This window comes from Symphalangus syndactylus, chromosome 12 (assembly GCF_028878055.3).
Source record: "Symphalangus syndactylus isolate Jambi chromosome 12, NHGRI_mSymSyn1-v2.1_pri, whole genome shotgun sequence".
Taxonomy (NCBI): Eukaryota; Metazoa; Chordata; class Mammalia; order Primates; family Hylobatidae; genus Symphalangus; species Symphalangus syndactylus.
Window position 1 is genome coordinate 72,388,352 of NC_072441.2, and position 20,801 is coordinate 72,409,152.

General features: G+C 50.3%; 1 protein-coding gene across 3 annotated transcripts in view; it reads left to right on the top strand.

The window, feature by feature from the left end:
- PHGDH (phosphoglycerate dehydrogenase) overlaps positions 1-18,724 on the top strand; it is a 34,206-nt gene extending 15,482 nt beyond the window's left edge. For all 3 annotated transcript variants that reach the window (XM_063624731.1, XM_063624729.1, XM_063624730.1), the window contains exons 4-12: positions 1,260-1,314; positions 1,413-1,511; positions 9,021-9,153; positions 9,682-9,830; positions 11,609-11,761; positions 14,886-15,018; positions 16,265-16,395; positions 17,316-17,553; positions 18,395-18,724. In XM_063624731.1, the coding sequence (XP_063480801.1) occupies positions 1,260-1,314; positions 1,413-1,511; positions 9,021-9,153; positions 9,682-9,830; positions 11,609-11,761; positions 14,886-15,018; positions 16,265-16,395; positions 17,316-17,553; positions 18,395-18,549 (1,246 nt within the window). In that variant the 3' untranslated portion in view covers positions 18,550-18,724. The remainder of the gene's footprint in view (positions 1-1,259; positions 1,315-1,412; positions 1,512-9,020; positions 9,154-9,681; positions 9,831-11,608; positions 11,762-14,885; positions 15,019-16,264; positions 16,396-17,315; positions 17,554-18,394) is intronic.
- Positions 18,725-20,801: the final 2,077 nt, after the last annotated feature.

Below are 20,801 nucleotides of genomic sequence, written 5' to 3' on the forward strand. Positions count from 1 at the left end.
GCGCCTCTGTGGTGGAGGAGGACAGATTCCACCTTCAGCCTTACCCTCAGATGGAGATCAATGTCCTAGTGATGTGTAGAGATGAGAGAATGTTTTTGTGTTAGAAGTTAGTGAAGTGAAAGCATGGAAGTAGCAGCTTGAGATTTCTCTTTTTGCACGCTTGCTCACTCTGAGGTTTTTGGCATCAGGTTAAAGGCCCACATTTAAGTACTCAGGAGGCTGGCCGTGCTGGGGTTGACTTTGCTGGCTTTGAATCTGTTCAAGTGCCTCCAGTTGGGTGATCTGGGAAGAATTTTTTAACCCTCAGTGCCTCCCTCCATGCAGCTGTGAATGTTAGAGGAGTTAATGTGTGTCTAAACATTTCTTTTAGGATGTCTAAAAGAGAGAAAGTGCGCCTTAAACATTGTTTCTCATTTCTTCCTTTTTTGCCTCCAGAGATGTGTTGATGACCCATGCCCACAGGACATATATTGCCCTTTGACTTCTAATGTTGCCCTACTTGCCACTTCCTCTGTCTCCTCCAGAAAACACAGATGTAGACTCAGACTTCCATCTGAACTAATAGGAGGACACAGGCTGTGAAGTGTGTGTGTGTGTGTGTGTGTGTGTGTGTGTGTGTGTGTGTGTGTGTTGGTGGTGGTGGTGGGACAGGAAGGTGGTGTGGATGTTTAAAACTCTTGGGACCACGCATTCAGGACAGAATGGAAGTGTCTGGGCTTTGGCATATACCCACCCACTCGAGGGTCCAGACTAGTCTAAGACCCACAGGGTTAAGAAACTCTCAAGGAAGCATAGATAATTAGGTGTCTTCTTTGTAATAGTAGAAGACGTCCTAGATTATGGTGCTGGATGAGATAGGAAGATGAAAATAATTCCTTGAGCTTCTGGAGTACTCGATGTCATCAGAGTTGCCCAGTACCCCACTCAGTTATCCCTACAGACCTTGGAGGATTGGCGATCGCTTAAAGTAAAAAACTCACTCTGGTTGATGCCTCAGTGGCTGAGGTGGAATCCATACCTCCTCCCAGACGCCTGGCTGGTCACAGAAATCCCAGGCTTTCTAAGTCAGATCTTGCCAAGGGTTTCTCTCTTCTGTTTTCCCTTTATCCCCCATCAGTGTTCCTAAACCTGAACCCCCAGACCGAGTTCTTGGGAAAGTGGCTGTCATGGGCAGTGACTGTGCAAACCTGATGTTGTGTCTCCTTCTTGGGCTGGCGGGAGTCCGAGTGGACCCTCTGAACCTGTGTCTATCCTTGCAGGCAGATTCCCCAGGCGACGGCTTCAATGAAGGATGGCAAATGGGAGCGGAAGAAGGTGAGCAGCGGCCTTGACTCGCCCCACCTGGGCTCAGGAACCAGGGTCCACTCATGTTGCTGACTTCAGCTTCTTTCCTTTTGCCTGTTGGGTTGCAGTTCATGGGAACAGAGCTGAATGGAAAGACCCTGGGAATTCTTGGCCTGGGCAGGATTGGGAGAGAGGTAGCTACCCGGATGCAGTCCTTTGGGATGAAGGTAAGATGTTGCTGGAACCCTGTGATGTGGGACTTTCTGCAGCAATTTTGGGAAAGGCAGCATGTCTGGGCAAAAGCCAGAAGCTTTGTTCTAGGAGGGTCTGACCCTCTCTTGGAGCCCCCATCTAAATAAGCGTTAAAGCTAAGGAGGGAGAGAACACTGGCCTGCTGATCTGGACTCAAAAGCTGGAAATACTTGGTGGGGGTCCTTTAGTTCTCTGGTGAGTGAATAGCCCTGAGTCCCAGTGAACCAGGTGTTGATGGCTGTTTTGAGACCTTGGTTCTTATCTTCTTAGTTTAAAAGAATTTAAACAAGAGACACGGTGCAGCATTGAGGAGTTTATTGCAAAGGAAAAAGAATATTTTGAAAGTTAAGTGCAGAGTAGACAGTACACCTTGAGAGAGAGAGAATTCAGGGCGGGCGGCTCATAAGAATGAGGCAGTGTTGGCCGGGCGCGGTGGCTCACGCCTGTAATCCAGCACTTTGGGAGGCCGAGGCAGGCGGATCACAAGGTCAGGAGATCAAGACCATCCTGGCTAACATGGTGAAACCCCATCTCTACTTAAAAAAAAAAAAAAAAAATTAGCCAGGCGTGGTGGCGGGTGCCTGTAGTCCCAGCTACTAGGGAGGATGAGACAGGAGAATGGCATGAACCTGGGAGGCGGAGCTTGCAGTGAGCCGAGATCATGCCACTGCATTCTAGCCTGGACTACAGAATGAGACTCTGTCTTAAAAAACAAAAACAAAAACAAAAACGAATGAGGCAGTGTTGATTATTGCTGGAGAAACTCCCTTTATGGGAGTTTTACGTGATTATTCATAAGGAGGTGGGAAGAGCTGTTACTAGTAAGCATGTTTCGGGTGGTCCTCTGGGTGCACATGAGTAGTAGCTGCACATGCTTGTTCATTCGGCACATGTCTTATTAGCATCTTAAATCTCCATCCAGGAGTGTGTTTTTTACTGTTATAATGAGCAGGGGGTCAGTTTGAGGACAGGAAAAATCCAAGTGCACAGGCTGTCTAGATGGGAAGTTCCCTACTGAAGATAGCTTTGCTTGAATGAGCTCAGTTATAATATGAATGCCAACGCTTATTTTATTGACTGTAGGATCACCAAGGTTGCTGCACTTCCTTGATTACCTATCCTGCCTCACAGGGAGGGTGCTTGTGTCCTGCCCATTCTTTCTTTCCTTCCTGCTTTTGTTTTGTCTGCTTTCCTGTGGTAATTTAGAAAACAGGAACAAGTTTATGGCCTCACAGTAGAGCCTTACATCTATTGTCCATCTGTCCTTCCAGTTTCCCTCCATATTTCAGAAAAGATTTAAAAGTGCTTGTATGTACACTATGATATGATTGTAGAGCCTGTGGTGGCTGGAAGACCTCACACCGGTCTCAGAAATCACACCTAACTCCTGTCTTCCCCCAGGTCTCTGCCTTTTCCTACTCTGGGAGCTCAGGAGGCTTCTGGCTAAGGGAGGGTTGCAATCAGTAGCAGTGCCACCCACTTGGGCTAATCCAGGAGACCCTGCAAATGAGAAAAGCAATTCAGCTAAGAGAGGGGATCTGCAGGGCTTCCCAGATAGGCCAAAGAGATGAACCCACTAAGGCTGCTATGGGACGTCTCTCTGTTCACTTTCTGTTTTAGGGAATTACAGGGATTATGGGGTCAAACTGCAGCCAGGAAGTCTTTAAACATTAGGAAATTAGTTTTGACAGCCAGATCATGTCAGATCTATAAAAGTTTACATAGAGCTGCTATGGAACTGTTTTTCTACATCCCTCCTACCTTCTTAGAGTTAGAAGGGATCTTAATAGATTGACCTTTAATTTTACATTGACATCTAGAATTTGTAAGCTTATGCCTAAGGACTCATAGCAAATGGACAGTAGCCTAGAGCCTGGTGAGTATCCCATTGTACACATTGAATATTCTCCTCTCCCTCCTGCCTCCACTCCCCACCTTATTTATTTAAGTCAGCCAGATATCTTTCCTAAGCCTCTGCACTGAGAAGGGCCAGGTGTATTCCTGATCCCCGGACTCCTGAGAGAGGCGGATGTAGCCCAGCAGGATCATTGATCATGTAAACAAACCACAGCCTTGCCCTCTGTGCAGGGATGGTGGGATGTCATAAGCCACAAAGAGCTCCTCCATCCTCTTTTGTAAGGGATCAAGGGTCAAGGTTTAGTCCATGGAGAATTTTGATCTAAAAGGCAGAGGTCAGGAGTTAAGTAAAACTAAGAGCACTCATAGCCAAATGGGTGAGCATTTCATTGATGAAGCAGTAACTGGGAGACAGGCTCCAGACCAGTGGCCGTTCCAAGGCTCCTGCCCCCTTCCCCAAGGGGTCCTCTTCCCAATGACTCCCCTTCCCTGGGCCTTCCTTCTTCGTGGCATCTCTACACATCAAATTCCTGGCTCAGCAATATTCTTCATCACGGAGACTTCGGCAGTGACTTAAACCAGATGAAAAGCCCCACCTCGTTCCTGAATGATTGAGGTGCTAGGTAAGCTTGTCTGTCCATCTGGCACTGCCCAACTCTCTACCCTGGGCTGCTTCCAAGAGGTGCAGGGGTATCTGGGACCTTGAGCATCAGTGTCAGGAAATGGCTGACACCTCTCCGGCATGTGTTTGATTGAAAGAGATGTCTACGGCCTGCTCATTTCAGTGTTAATCTGTGCCTCAGAGCAGATCACCCACTGAATGTTTTATTCCCATTCCCAGCACGGTGTGGAGGGTGCCGGTGCCTTCACTTTGCATTTCTTCTGTCCAGATGTCTCTGGAGGGTCATTCTTAACTGTCTTGCTTCCAGAACATGCTCTTTGTAAACCCCTGAAACATGGCTTGGATCATTCTGCCTCCCACCTCAGCCCCTCCAGAGCTGCCTGGACCTCATCATTCCGGAGCGTCTAAGTGGCCTCTCCTCGTGCTCAGCTGCTTACCTCGACCATGTCATTATCATACTTTTGAGTCTGGATGAATTTTATCTCAGGGCGGAGAGCTCACCAGTTCTAGTGGTCTTGGAGAAGAAGATTTTCTAAAGAGAAAGGAAGATTCTTGAACATATTGTGGAAGAGATGTATAAGCATCCAGACAGGAAACGAGGATAAGTGTTTATTAAACACAAGTTATTTCATACTAGCCTCATTCTCGCTTTGGAAACCATTATTAAACTGGTAAAGTATGGAAATCCCTAGATGTCATATACCCAGACTATTTAAAGTTATGTTTTAATCATGTAATAAAGGAATGCATTCTCATATAAATTAAAACATGGACAAGGCTATACTTGATTACCATCTGAACCCTAGTCTCCTCACGGTAAACATCAGTTTAGCATGTCATCCGAGACTTTTCTATGCGTTTGCACAGAATGCATACAGTTCCATGCCTGTGGATGGATTCTTTGGCTACACAGAATAAGAATATTGTTCGTGATGTTAAGAAAAAAACATGTTTATCTCAGAACAACTAAATCTAGCATATTTTTAAACAGTTGTGTGGAATTTTATTGTGCAGATAAATTGCTTTTTATTTGGCCATTCTCTCGATGGGCATTTAGATTGTGTATAGATGTGGACTTTGGTAAGACATCTTTCATGATTCCCTCGGGGTTCAGATGGAGCCCCTTGAGTTTGGTGCTATTGAAGGGATTAGTGCTTGGTTCTGTTGTGGAATGGGCCACCTCAGTTTGGAGGGAGATTATATGCAATAGTGCTCCACCTTGCCCCCCATTCTCATCAACAGCTTGAACCATGTGTCATTTGTGGATGGCAGGAAGCAAGGAGAGGTAGTTAATACTTAAGGGTGCAGAATCATGTCTGAAAAGACATATGAAGGCTAGAATGGTTGGGCACCCTCACAGGAAATTTAGCTAGAATACATTTCTGCACCCTACTTTTGGGTCCAAAAAGCAGCTAGACAAGTTTTAGATGTAGAAGCATTTGTGAAAAGCTTTTCTGGGGGAGCAGGGCTTTGGTTTGCAAAAGGGCAGCGTGGTTATCAGCGGCATAGCTGATAGAAAAGGTAACCTGACATTTGGCAGCATTAAAAGAAGTATGGCTTCCGGAGCAAGGGAAGTGACATTCCTCACGCTGTGGCCTGACCAGCCTGCAGCCTGCCTGTGGTCTGAGTCATACAGGTCTTACGCTCTATACTATTCTGTCTGCGAGAAACTTTTTCTCAATAGTGTTGCTGAATAACAGGTCATGACCTCAGAGACTCAGCTCATTCGTGCTGGTGTGTTCCTTAGAATGTGTTAAGAGGCACAAACCAATCAAGAAGCGAGCGTTGTGCTTTATCATCAAGGTTTTCCTTGAGGGAACAGACAAACATCTCTTAACAGTTTCTTTGTAGCCAGTGTTATGATGAATCCAACTTTAGCCCAGAGGGATGGATGTTGAACCTGAGGCACCAGTTATCACCGATTTTTTCAGGTCCACCTAATGTTTGCTGAGGTCTACTGTGTCGGTTCCTGTGCTCAAAATGACTCTGCAGGGTCAGAATTATTATCCCAGGTTTACAGATAAGGAAACTGAGGCCCAGGAAGGTTCTATGATATGCTGAAGATAATGTGACTATGAACTGGTGAATTCCGGCTCAGCCTTCCAGGCTGGCATTCTTTGCCCAATACCACTTGACTTTATTCATGATCCATTGTAGGTAAACAGTCCCTGTGCCATGCCAGTATGCTTAGCTATTCCAAGGACAGACACTCTCCAGGATGGGCAGCTTCTATCTCAGTGTGTTACCTGGAATGCTTACTGCCCAGAGCAGTGATTCTCAAACTCAGAGCCTCAGGTTCTGGCAAGGTGCCTTAGGGACGCAGGTGGGAGCAAGGAGGGGCCGAGGGAGACAGCAGGTGGTGGCACATTGAGCCTTCACCTCTGCAGCTTTGAATTTACCTGTTTTTATATTTGGGTCTCTGTTTAAGATTTCATTGCTGTGGTAGGGAGAGTTCCAGTGCTAAACTAAAATTTCAGCTGTGGGGCAGAGAGAGCACGTGACGGTGAAGGTTCTTCTTCAGAGTCTCTTTAACTGGGAGGCCTCCTTGCTCTCCTCTTTGCTTTGCTGAGCCAGCAAGGCCCTGCAGCCAGCATACCAGCCTCTCAGGACTGCCTTCTGTGACCTCAGGCAGGTAGGAGCCACCAGCTGCCCTGGAGTCCTGCTTAGAAAATGAGGCTTCCTCTGTTGCCTCAACATCAGGAGTCTGCCCTGGGGCTGGGATTGAGGTGAGGGAACCCGTTCATGTTTCTCCCCAAGGCTTCTCTCCGGGAGTAGTTTTTGAATGGTGTGTACCCAGAGGTGCTCCAATGTCTGTATATTAGGACATCTGACCCTTTCCAGGACACACCAGGACCCTGACAGGCACGTGTGTCCTGGGCCTGTTGTCACCCTTTCCATCCCCTCAACGTTGTCTCCTAGTGTCGGAACCCCAACCCCCAGCTGAGTTCAGCTCTTCTCTTCCCTGGTTATCTCAAATGGAAAATGAGAACAGAGGTTTGCTCAGCCAGATTCCTTCCCTGCAGTCATTTGCAGATAAATGAGATACTCTCTATGAAAGAAGGAAGCTGAGTCAGTGCTTCGCTGACCCCTGAGGAAGATGCTCACCTGCTCCTCTCCCCAACCCCCTCCCTCCAGCCCCAGGCACCTGTCTGTGGAGGGGGCCAGGTTCAGCCTGCAGGGTCCTTCCTCCTGCCAGCCCCCAGGTTGTTCTTGGCTCCTGAGCATGGATTAGACCAGTCAGGCTGGACCTTGTGATCTCTATTGGTGTTCCCTTCCTCTCCCCACTCCATATGAAAAAAAAATACATCTGGATTAGAGATGAACAGGGCCATTGTTCTGGCCGGCCTCAGGGCCAGCAGACAAAGAAGACTTGTGACAACGATGGCAGGGATCCCATCTCCTCCCCTGGACACTTTCTCCTCCCCACCAGAAATGAGTAGGTTACAGCCGAGGGGAGCAGCAGTGTCTGAAAAAGACCACCAGCATTCTGAGCTGGAGGTTCTTATAGGGCATGGGAGAGGCAGCATCTTTCCCCAAAACCTGCCTGATGGTTGGTGTGGGGCCACTTGGCTTTCCTTATTCCACAAGGCTAATGATGAAAAAAGGGATCCAGAGGCTTCACCTTAATCATAACCATTTTAGCTTCTGCCCTAGAATTACTGAATTTGAAGTCCTCTTTCCTATTATGTTCTTTTCTATTTTGTTTTATTTTTTTTTTCTGAGACATCTTGTTCTGTCACCCAGGCTGGAGTGCAGTGGCACAATCTTGGCTCACTGCAGCCTCAACCTCCTAGGCCCAAGTGATCCTCCTGCCTCAGCCTTCTGAGTGGCACAGGTGCATGCCACCACACTTGGCTAATTTTTTAAATTTTTTGTAGAGGTGGGGTCTCACTATGTTGCCCCAGCTAGTCTCTGACTCCTGGGGTCAAATAATTCCCAGTGATTGAATGTGAGAGTGAGAGATGGCTGCGATCATCTGCCCAGCTCCTTTATTTAAGGTTGAGGACCCAGGTCCAGGGGAACTGACCTGTACCTTTCCACACAGTGGGCAGTGACTGGGGGAGGACACAGGTGAGGCTTCCTGATTGAGAGGCCATGCAGTCTCGCTCCCGCCCTGGATCCTGCCTTGTACTGTTGTCCTCCTCCTTCGCTTCTGCTCACTCTATTTTAGTACCTGATGCACCTGTTTCCTGGACTGGATCCTCCAGCTGCAGCTGCCATTTCTCCTCCTCCCTTTCTTGGCTGTCCGCTCCCCACATGACTGCCCTCCCTCCCTCAGGACTCCCTGCTTTCTTTTTTTTTTTTTTTTTTTTTGGAGACGGAGTCTCGCTCTGTCGCCCAGGCTGGAGTGCAGTGGCGCAATCTCGGCTCACTGCAAGCTCCGCCTCCCGGGTTCACGCCATTCTCCTGCCTCAGCCTCTCCGAGTAGCTGGGACTACAGGCGCCCGCCACCACGCCCGGCTAATTTTTTGTATTTTTAGTAGAGACGGGGTTTCACCATGGTCTCGATCTCCTGACCTCGTGATCCGCCCGCCTCGGCCTCCCAAAGTGCTGGGATTACAAGCGTGAGCCACCGCGCCCGGCCAGGACTCCCTGCTTTCTAAGGACTTCCAAGCTCCACCTTGTCCAGGCATACATGAGCTGTTGTTGCATCTGTGTGTGGTCACAGCATGGAGGCAGATGCACCTTCTTTTGAGCTCTGGCTGTGCCCCTCCTCATTGTGGAAGCCCTGCTTCCCTCAGCTCTCAAGCAGACAAGAACAGTCCCAGCATCATTGTGTGGTCATGAGAATTAATTAAGCTGAGCATGGTACTTAGTATATGGTAAATAGTACTTAGTATGTGGAACATGGTACGTAGTGTATGGTAAATTAACTGGAGAATTAATTAAGCTGAGCATGGTAGTTAGTGTATGGTAAATGCTCAAAAAATGTTTGCCATTCTTAATAATAATAATACTAATAATTAAGAATGACACCTCCTCCCTCTCTCTTGCTTCCAACCAGACGATAGGGTATGACCCCATCATTTCCCCAGAGGTCTCAGCCTCCTTTGGTGTTCAGCAGCTGCCCCTGGAGGAGATCTGGCCTCTCTGTGATTTCATCACTGTGCACACTCCTCTCCTGCCCTCCACAGCAGGTAGGTGTGTCCTTACATTGTGGATTGGTCACAGAAGCCACAGACCAGTTAACAAATGGGCCCTCCATCTGGGCCTTCCCCAGACAGTGGTAACCAGCTGTGGGGAGAGGTCCACCTGGGTCCTGCAGAGCCTGGTGTTTTGTTAGATACCCCTACATTGGATAGGGGAGGGTGAGCCAGCTAGAAGTGCTTGGGGTCTAGGTGAGCTGGGTACAGGGACGACCAGTGACCCCCGTGGATGCTTTCTGCAGCCCCTGCAGTGCTTTCTGATTCCCAGACCCACTTGAAACAGTAATATCTCAAGAATTTCTAAGATGTTTCTAAACTGAGTCTGGCCCAGATCCATAACAGGGACTCCTGCCCCAGAGCATCTGAGGAGGAAGAGATGAGAGCAAAGAGGCTGCCGTCCAGCAGGGGAGAGGCTCTGGGAAAGAGCTGGCTCGAGGAAAGGGAAGACCTCTGGAAGCCAGGGATGAGTGTGGGGATCCTGGTGCTGCCCCAGCAGGAAGATGCTTCGCTTTCTTCCAGGCTTGCTGAATGACAACACCTTTGCCCAGTGCAAGAAGGGGGTGCGTGTGGTGAACTGTGCCCGTGGAGGGATCGTGGACGAAGGCGCCCTGCTCCGGGCCCTGCAGTCTGGCCAGTGTGCCGGGGCTGCACTGGACGTGTTTACAGAAGTAAGTGCCTAGCTGGGCGTGGTGGCGCATGCCTGTAATCCCAGCACTTTGGGAGCCTGAGGTGGGTGGATCACCTGAGGTCAGGAGTTCGAGACCAGCCTGGCCAACATGGTGAAACCCCCGTCTCTACTAAAAATACAGAAGTAAGTGCCTGGCAGCCTCAGCGTCAGGAGGAAGGGAGAGATAGGGAGCAGAGAGGCCCATGGCAGGGAAAGCCTGGCGTTTTACAGAAGGCCTCTAGCTTATTGTCTCTTTCATCCATGGTAAAAGGAGAAAACTGTGTTGCCAAAAACAAACCTTTGTGGTTTGAGGAGTCCTTGCGGAGCCTGGTATGGAGGCAGCTATGTGGTTTTCTGCAAAACTCGGGCTTTAAAGGGGACCCAGTTCCTGGTTCCAGGCTTCTCAGACTGCTAACATATTGACAAAGATAGAGCCACAAATCAGTTCTGAGGTTGAGGGTCTGGAGCAGGGAGAGAGGGGGCTTTAGTGTATAGTTGAGGGACCCTGATGGAAATGCAGTCCCATTGCCAAGAAAATGTCCTTTTCAGTGTCCATGGGCATTCCTTTTCCCTTCTTCTCTTCCTGGGTGGACAGAAGCCCGAGGATACTGGCAGTATTCCCTCAGGGTCCTCGGAGTGGGCTGCTTTCCCAGCTGGAGCAGAGGCTCAGCCTCACACACCAGATCCAGTAGGGAAGAGTGCATTTGCACTCGAATCCTGTTGGCTCTCTCCTGAAAGATCCTGTCCCCAAGATTGGAGCTTCCCCTGGTGAGGAAGGGGAAAGGACATGGACTTTGGATTAGGTAGTTGTGGTTCACAGGTTACTGGCTGTGTGTCCTTGGAAGGTCACTGGCCCTCTCTGAGCCCCTGTAGCACTCACTGTGTACTCCCAGCCCAGGGCACACAGTGCCTTTTGGTTTGTAACCTTGGTCATCTTTCTCAACTCTTAGATCATAAGCTCCCTGAAGGCAGGGCAAGCCTTGTCCATCTTTGTATCACCATCCTCCCTAACACAGCACCTTCTCCTCTCTTCAGCATCCTTGTACCACTTGCTGGTGGTACTTACATGGTTACATGTGGCCGGGACTCACAGGGTTAAATGGTCAAAATTCAGTGGGACCAACAGAGCCCTGAGGAGAATGGCCAGAAGATGCCTAAATAACATTCCCAAGGGCAATCTTCTCAGTGAGCGGAAGGGTGGAAAAGACACAGGAGGGTGGGTTGGAGGTGCCACAGATGGGCAACCTGTCCTGATGAGAGCCAAGATGCAGTTACCTGCATGGAATGTCTTGGAAGAGCAAGACACTGTGCTAAAAGTCCAGCAAGGCACATTGACAGCAAGTGCTGCATGGATGCAGGGGGGTGAGTTTCGGGGAAAAGCCTAGTAACAGCAACAGCAGTAGCTCCCATTGGTCGAGAGCCTCCCATGTCGAAGGTGCATAATCCCCACAGTAATGTTATGAGGGAGATAGGATCAACCCATTTCACAGATAAAGAAATTGAGGCTTAGATCAAGGTTCACCCCCAAGGCACCTAGGTGGTTAAGTGGTGAAGGTGAGATTTGAATCTGGTTCACACTTTCTGCTGTGTCCACTCTGCTGAGATGGAACATTCATGTGGAAGCCCATTATTGAGTCCAGTGACCACCCTGACAAAATAGAAGTGGAAGGCACCAGAACTCCTGACTGCCTTCCCTCCAACTTTCCTGTTGCCTGGGATGGCCCAAGAGCGTGTGACCAGTCCATGGCAGCCAACCTAGAGGTATCTCTTTCTGGGTAGGAGCCACCACGGGACCGGGCCTTGGTGGACCATGAGAATGTCATCAGCTGTCCCCATCTGGGTGCCAGCACCAAGGAGGCGCAGAGCCGCTGTGGGGAGGAAATTGCTGTTCAGTTCGTGGACATGGTGAAGGGGAAATCTCTCACGGGGGTTGTAAGTATCACCACCTGGGGCCGGGGGCTAGGAGTCAGAGGGAGGAGAGGAAGGAAGGCAGCTTATAGGGGCTGCTGGCAGCGTGGGTGAACAGATTCAGCCCTGGGAGCTGAAGATAAGGGAAATCTGCTTGAGTCAGCACTCTCCGGAGCGGGTGGGCGGGAGCCTCCCGTCTGCAGCCTTGATAGCAGAGGCCTTGGCAGCAGAGAGCCCGGCTCAGGCCTGTTATATCGTAGTCTTGCTGCAGAGATTGTGGCCCTTCCCAGGCCCAGCCTCTAGAGAAAGCCTCCTTTGTTCTCCACATGCCGTGGGAGTGAAGGAGTGCTGCTTGGGTGCCAGCTGGACGCAGCAGGTGGGGATGTGGTTGGGGGCGGCCATGTAGAAAGTTCGCACCCTGTAAGCGCCCCAGACCCTGCCTTGACAGCCTGCCCTATCTACTCCCAAATGAGCCCTCCATGCTGGCTGACCCCCTTGCTTTCCCCAAATCATGGCATAAGACCCCCACTTCTTGTCTTTGCTTCCATCAAGCCCTTCCTGGCATGTGCGTCTCCTACGAGCTTAACCTGACTTACACTTCAAGTCCTGTCTCATTCATTCAGTCTGTGGATATTCCTTAAGTTTCACTGGGTACCAGACATTGTCATAGCTCTTGGGAGACACAGGTGCGTGAGGGAGGCATAGCTCTCCTTCCAGGGGCTTGCTGCCTCCTTATGAAGTCTTGTTTGGCCTTTCCAGCCCCTTCTCAATTCTGAGAACCACATTCTTTCTTGTTATTAAGGTTCGGTTCCATGGGGTGTTTTTTTTTTTTTTTTTCCCCTAATCTTTCTACTTAACCTAAATTCTAAGTTCCCTGAGGACAAAAAAACATGACTTAAGCCTTTCCGCAGCTTGTGTGGGTGGGCCCAGGCCATGGAGTCAAAGGGTCAGGAAAATGGGCTGGGTGTTCTCGGTTGTCCTGGCTGACCCTCAGCTGGGCGATTTTCACTGGTGAGGACAGCACTGTTGCAGGAAAGACGGGGATTTTGGTTCTGACCTCCCACCTCTGGATTGAGAGCCCAGCCCTCCAGGCTTCTCTGCCTGCTCCATCCTGAGGAAAGAAGGGTGCCTGCTGCTGCCCAGCAGCCCCACACAGTCCGTGGAAGTCAGCAGGGCTATGACCAGCAGCATGCGAGGAGGTCAGCAGAGACTCTGACCTGTCTGCATCCTCTGTCCTCTATGCTGTGTGGGCTCCTCAGGGCAGAGCACACTTCACTCATCTTGCACCTGGTCGGCCTCTGAGCAGGTTCATTCCTCCCAGGGGATGCTGCTCATTTCCCAGGCTGAGGTTTGAGCTCATCACCATTGCCAGCCAATCTGGGCTTCACGGTTTTACCCTTTCAGCCTTCTCAGAAAGCAGCTGTCTGCCTTCCCCATCGCAGCCTTATGATTTATTGCCATTACCATTAGGTAGCAGTGACATTCCAGAGCTTTCCCGGAAAAGGACTCCTTAATATAAGCTCTTGCAGAGGGAGGGGGTGGGGGAGGGAGGGGGACCTTTCAGAGAGAGGGGGAGGAGGGGGTGAGGGGTGTATGGGCTCTGCCCTGCTGGGTGTATCTGCTGCAGGACACAGGGTTCCAGCAAATGGACCACACAATGTCCCCATCTTAGGAGGTGAAACCTCTTGGTCAGAATAACTACCCTTAGGCAAACTGAACTGTTCACCCACATCAGCAAATAGTCTTAGAGTAGCCATTTGGAAAAAGAGACATTTTTGTCACATAAGAAATATATTTTCCTAATTCTTTCCTGCATTTTCCCTGGTTCAATTCTGTTCTAACCTCAGACACAGAATAACATTAGGGTTAGGTTGGTGTCCAAAAGTGCCTGACTCCTCCCTGGAATTCTCCCACCTGTCCGCCAGGGAAGACTGAGAATCCTCCTTTTACTTGGGAGCCCTGTGATGGACACCTCCCCGGGCTTGGGCTCTGCAGGCCCACACAGAGGACAGAGAGATGTGCCGAGGTGCCTGCCTTATGGGCCCTCTTAGTTGGACTTTCCTCTGCTGCTGCAGGCCCTCAGCCCCGGCGGTGGCAGCATGGTGCTCCAGGTCTCCTCCCAGCAGCTAACTGCTCCACCCCACCACCCTTCTCGTCTGTGACCCCTTGGAGAGGATCCAGGGGCCCTGCAGCAGGAAGCCTGCAGACCTGCCGCCTGCTACCCTGGAGAGGCTCTCGTGAAGCCCGGTCTCAGCAGTCATTTCCAATACCGTGATTATTTCTCTGTTTAAAAAAGAAAATTCTTCCAATGATATCTTTACGAAAACAGAAAGAGAAGCATCTGTGTTTCCTTCTAATTACATCTTGTAGCTGCCTGTTTGATTTGCATCTTTCTGAGATGGTTGACTTTACAAGTTATCTCAATAAAAGTGGCCAGATGCCTAACTCAGAACCAGAGCATTTTAAACAACAAAATGGAACTGAAATTTTGGCCCAGAACAAGCTGGTTCTGTTATCAGGCCCCTGGGTGGGGCAGGGGGCAGCCAGCCAGGTCCTAGACTTACAACTTTTGGGGGATATGGGGCTTGTGTCCCCTCAATGTCACAGCATGCCTCACAGTGGACTTCGCATGCATTGATATTTGAAGCACGATCATCAAAACTTTGTGATAATTGATCATAGTGTTTAGGACAATGTAAACACTTTAAAAAATTCAAGATAGAAAATAAAAATGAAGGCAAGTTGGGACTGCCAGAGAAGACCCGTCACTCCTCATCCAATTTATCTGCGACTCCCATATGTTTTGTGTCAAAGACTCACCTTTATTGTGCTGTCCAATCCCTTCCCCAGTGCAGAAACAACACGTCTCCCATGGAGGGGGCTGGGGCAGACACAGTTTGCTGAAAAGAACAATTTTGAGTGGTTGTGGCCTTCTGTGTCCATTTCTGGCTCTACAGCTCTCTTCATTTGTGGGAACAAGTCCTTGTCCTGTTGTTAGTGGCTGATGGAAGTTGTCGCCCACCAGGCACCAAGGCAGGAGTGACCCTATACTGTCTTTCTTGTGGAGCTGGGTCTTGGCAGCCAGATCTTGATTCAAGATCTGCCATGCCTCTTCCTGACCACAGCCCCGCTCCTCCATCCTCTGCAGGTGAATGCCCAGGCCCTTACCAGTGCCTTCTCTCCACACACCAAGCCTTGGATTGGTCTGGCAGAAGCTCTGGGGACACTGATGAGAGCCTGGGCTGGGTCCCCCAAAGGGACCATCCAGGTGATAACACAGGGTGAGCTGGGGACCTTGCAGAGGGAGGGGGAGGAGGGGATGAGGGAGTGTGGGATCTGCCCTGCTGGGTGTATCTGCTACGGGACACAGGGTTAGTGAGAGGCAGTGGGGGTGGCTTGGACCCTGCCCTGAGTATAGCTCCCTTACTACTGGTGGGAGGGTGGTAAAGGGAGGGGTTAAAAAAAGTCATTGGAAAGACGTACTAAATAGTCATAAATCATGTTTAGGTAGCATTTTTAAGACCTAGATATTTTGGGTGCAAGAGACACCTCTACAAGGGAGAGAGTTTCATGCAAGAGGTCGTAGGATGGCTGGAGGGAGGCCCTAATTAAGCAACAGGATGCTGGATTCTGGTTTTTGGCCCTGTCTCTTGCCTGCTGTGTGACTCTCCCTTCTGAGGCTTGGATTCTTCACTTGTACAGTGAGAGTTAGGGGCAGATGAGCCAGGAGGTGGTGAGGACACTTTGTACTCTGTAACTTACTAAGGTGGTACCTTGGGCCATCTGACAGCCCTCGAGAGTGTTTGCTCAGCCATGGAGTGGGAATGAGAACAGTGCCCTCTGTCCAGCCCTCGGGCTGCTGAGTGGGCTGTGGCCACCTTTGCAGTGGATCCAGTACTGTGCGGATGTGGTTGAGTGACCAAGGAGGGCTCCAGTTTCCTTAACCCTGTAGAGGTGTATCTTTCCCATGGACTCTTGGGTGTCTCACAGTTGGGGAGAGATTGCAGGGTGAGGGCAGCTAAACCCCAGGCATTGACAATACCAGGGAAGGGCAGAGCCAGGGGGTCCCACTGGCGTGGGTGTCCAAGCGCCAAAGGAAACAAGGCAGGGAGCTGGGCAGCAGTCGCTTCGGTTACTTCTTTCTGCTTTGATTTCCTGAGGCTGGCAAGGGTCTGAGTGCTAGGGAGGGGTAAGAGTAGGGAATTTTCCAGTGTCCCCTGGGAGAATAATAGGTAGGCCAGGATGGCCAAGCCAGGTGCAGGGTTGGGGAGCAGAGTGGAGTTGAGCTGAGTTTTGGAGAGGAGTTTCTCAGGGTGGTTAAAGCATCCTGGGTTTCCTGGCTTGGGCCCAGATTATGCCTCCTCTGAGCCCACTGAAGGGCGAATGGACCTGCCTGGGGCAGGCTGCCCTTGGGGTCCCCAGGGCAGCGAGGAGCCCATAGTCCAGAGCTAGGTGCCAGTGGCTTCCTGCCCCCTCCTGTGGTGCTCAACAAACAGTGACCTCATGGTAGCTTCTCTCTGTCCCCAGGAACATCCCTGAAGAATGCTGGGAACTGCCTAAGCCCTGCAGTCATTGTCGGCCTCCTGAAAGAGGCTTCCAAGCAGGCGGATGTGAACTTGGTGAACGCCAAGCTGCTGGTGAAAGAGGCTGGCCTCAATGTGCGCCCCTCTCCCCGACGCTGCCTCCCCATCCCTGTCAGCACTAGTCTTCTCCCCCACATTTCCAGAGCCCATTCGCTGAGCAGAGGCCTAGGTGCCAGCCTTGTATTGGCCTGTCTACCTGTGAGGGGTAGCTGCAGTTTCTTCATCTGCAAAATGAAGACACTGCCTGGCCCCGAGTGTTGCTAATGGCACTGCTTTGTGTATGAGTGCTGTGGGAATGGAGGCAGTAGCAGTGTCCCCATTTCACAGCCAAAGAAAATGACGAGCCAGTGTGTTTGACTCTGCCCAACATGGCTGCCAGGCCATGTTTGACTCTGCCTAACTCCCCTCAGGGCTCCTCATGCCGTAGCACCCGGGTTCTTGATTCACTTGCAAGCTCTAGGAGCAAGCGGCACATCCTGCTGCCTCACACGGCTTCCCATTGGTGCCTTCCCCTCTGGTTCCCTGTTTAGATCAAAGTCTGTTTCAAAGCCTGTTGCTCAGCCAGTGAGAGCTGGCAGAAGGGATAGGCAGTAGAGCTGCCATGTCCTCACCCCTCTGCTTCCCTCCACTCCTGCATCCCAGTCATGCCACTGATGCTGTGTAGGAAGCTGTGTCAGAGCAGGAGGGGCCAGAGTGGAGTCTCCTCACAGCCCTGCCTCCCTCCTTTTCTTTCCTCCCTGTTTTCCTCCAAGCCTTCGCCTGTGCCTGGCAGATCTCTTTGCCCTCCCTTTAAGGAGATCATTGGCTGTTCCAGGAAGCTGATGCCGAAGGGCACACAGCTTGGCCCATTTGCCCTCTCCCTTCTGGTCCTGAATTACTGAGCACATTATCCAGGCTGGAGCCCTACATCCTACCAATGGGTGATTTGGCCAAGAGAGGAGGGCGGACGTGGTGCAGCCAGGAAGAGTAACTGTCGCCTTGCCTTCTCCGCACAGGTCACCACCTCCCACAGCCCTGCTGTACCAGGGGAGCAAGGCTTCGGGGAATGCCTCTTGGCCGTGGCCCTGGCAGGCGCCCCTTACCAGGCTGTGGGCTTGGTCCAAGGCACTACACCTGTACTGCAGGGGCTCAATGGAGCTGTCTTCAGGCCAGAAGTGCCTCTCCGCAGGGACCTGCCCCTGCTCCTGTTCCGGACTCAGACCTCTGACCCTGCAATGCTGCCTACCATGATTGGTGAGGAGGGCCCTGTAGGGCTGGCTGGTGTCCTTGAGGCTGGGGTGGGGTCTGCCCTGGAATTGAACTCTACCCACCTTCCTTTAGCCCCTTTTCATGTCCCAGGGTGTCTCTGGATCTGCACCATACAGAAGGTCTGTCATGCCAGTTTTCACAACCTTCAGCGAGTGGATACTCAGTTCAAAGAGGGAAAGTGCCTTATCCAGGGTCACAGAGCAGCATGGCAGGGGTGGGGCCAGAGCCTCTATTCCTGCCCAGCTGTGGGTCCTCAGCTCGCCATGTTAGGTACACTGGACTGGCTTGTGGAGCCATAGCCCAGGAGCTCAGGGACATTGCGTGCAGGTTTCTTACTCCTGCCTGCTGGCCCTGTGGCTGTCCCTGGTGGCCAGCCCAGCTGCAGCAAAGCCTACAAAGCCTCCAGCCATGGTGGGCATCTTGGACCTGCCCCAGTCAGCTGGGGCTTGGGCTACTAGGGGTTTTGGCACACGTCCATGTTTGGCGGACGGTGTGCCTTCAAACCCTGAAGGGCCTAATTTCACCATTCTTGCTGGCTGCCCAAGGGAACTTTCCTGCTTTTCTCCCTTGCTGTTGGCTGGATAAAACTGGCAATCAGAAAGTCAAGAGCTACAGCTGATGGTCACGGTGTTCCCAGAGAGTCAGGAATATCCGTGGAAGCTGAGCAGATGCCCTGTTGCTGTCCCATCTTAGCTCTTTGACTCAGACCATCGTCCACTCATTGCACCTTTGGTCACAGAAGCTGAGAACTTCTGACTCCTCTCCCAATCCCTCGCTCCTTTTTCCCCTATCCCCTGTGCCAACCAGGAGTTTCTTCTATTTCCAGGCCTCCTGGCAGAGGCAGGCGTGCGGCTGCTGTCCTACCAGACTTCACTGGTGTCAGATGGGGAGACCTGGCACGTCATGGGCATCTCCTCCTTGCTGCCCAGCCTGGAAGCGTGGAAGCAGCATGTGACCGAAGCCTTCCAGTTCCACTTCTAACCTTGGGGCTCACTGGTCCCCGCCTCTGGGGCTTTTCTGAAGAAACCTACCCACTGTGATCAATAGGGAGAGAAAATCCACATTCTTGGGCTGAACGCGGGCCTCTGACACTGCTTACACTGCACTCTGACCCTGTAGTACAGCAATAACCGTCTAATAAAGAGCCTACCCCCAACTCCTTCTGCGCCTTTGTGTGGTCATTATCCCAAAGCGCCACCAGAGGGCGTGCAAAGGCAGACGTAGGGTTTGGTTTAGCCTGCGGGAGCGGAGCGGGCGTGGGGGAAGATTGGGATGAGCAAATGGCTTGGTTGAGTTCTTTGAAGATGATCCCTCTCTTGTCTGTCGAAGGTTACTCAGAGGCACTTTTACAGGAACAAAGCTCAGTGTATTTCACAGTGCTACGGTGTTTCAGACCCCTTCCATCTGGGAATATACATGCACATTAATAAGTAAGATTCAACACACAAGCCCAGCATTATGTACCAGGCACTGGGCTAGGTGCTTTACTTGAAGAGGAGAATTCAAACCTGACCCTTTTTCCATAGAAGTCTGGTGGGAGGGACAGAGCATGCAGAGGTCACTGGAAGCAGTGAGTGATGCTACAACAGAGGTGTATAGGAAATTCTCTTGAGTCCAGAGGAGGAAGTAATTTGAGCTGAGGATATTGGTGTCTCAGGAGATGTTTAGAACGATTTCATAAGGGAAAGAAAGTGTAAAATTATGGGGGTACGAGACTATTTGGCAAGTTCACAAAGCAAGTTTAGTGTGGGTTGGTGAACATGTCACTTTTTTTTGAAAGATGATTTTCATGCAAAATACGGCTGAAAGGCACTCTACCCAAAAGATTCACTTCAGGGAATTTTTTTCCCCATTAATAAGGGATGATCCATTCTTACTGTGTGTCCAATAGTGTCTGTTTCTGAGATTCCTGGCCTGGCTGAGAAGGCTTGACACAGGGCAGCTGCTTGGCACTGGCAGGGGCGAGTCCAGCACTCTGGCCTCCTTAGTTTTGTGATGGAGCTAGGCATCGATAAGAACTCCAGCAGTAAGGGCTGTGTTAGTGTCTGCAGTGAACTCAGAGGGGTTGGCCTTGCTGTAGCTCACCTTGAAGGGAATGGGCCTGGTTGTGAATGTCACGGTCAACTCTGGACAGCTGTCTGACCGGGAAGACAGTGTTTAATTATCCTAGGCCTTTGTTTCCTCATCTGTGGAAGGGCTAATGGTGCCTCTCACAGAACCGCAATGAGAATTTACTGGATTAAACAGTGACTTATGGGAAGTGCCAGGAGCACTTGGTGAACGTTGGTTTCTTCATCCTATGCTAGTCTGAGAGCAGACAGGCAGGTCTCAGTTCCTTACATAGAACCAACCCCATGAACCAAATAGTTCTCTACATGACCTCATTGCGATTATGTTCAGCCAGATCTAGACACTGGGTGTCCTGACATCAGACAACCCATTCTCTCCAACTGGAAAAATACCTGTGCCTCACATGGCATCCACTGAGGTCACTTGAGTGCACTGATGGGTAGAAAAACAGGCTGAAATTTATGAAGTTAAAAATTCAGTTAAAAATCGAGCTCAATGTTTAGCCTCTCAGCCTCCTTCCTCATAAGCCCCTAAACAAACATGTTCTATGCGCTAAGGTCTTCGGAACAGTACTAGAAACCCAGATTACTTGAGCATCTCAAAATATCTTCCTAGACTGGGTCATGAAAGAGGGCATGGGATGATCTCATGGCATCACTTGTCCCATGGCTGTCCACATGACCTCTCCCAAACTTAAAGGGCAGGATTCATTGTAAAATTCAGCTGGTTTCTTTAGGAAACTCTGTAATATTTTTCATAATAGCTGCATCAATTTACATTCCCATCAACAGTCTAGAAAGGTTCTCCTTTTCTCCACATCTTTACCAGCACTTGCTATCTCTTGTCTTTTTGGTAATAGCCACCTTAACAGGTGTGAGGTGGTATCTCACCGTGGTTTTGATTTGCATTTCCCTGATGACTAAGTAAATAGGCCAGACACAAAAAGAAAATTATTGCACGTACTCATATGTGGAATCCAAAAAAAAAAAAGAGATCAAATATATTGACATAGCGACTGGAAAAGTAGTTGAGGGGGGTGTCTAGGGAGATACAGGTCAAAGAATGTAAAGTAGAAAATACATAGGGTAAGTCAAAAGATCTAATGTACAACATGAGGACTATAGTTAATAACAGTGTATTGTACTGAGGATTTTTCCTAAATT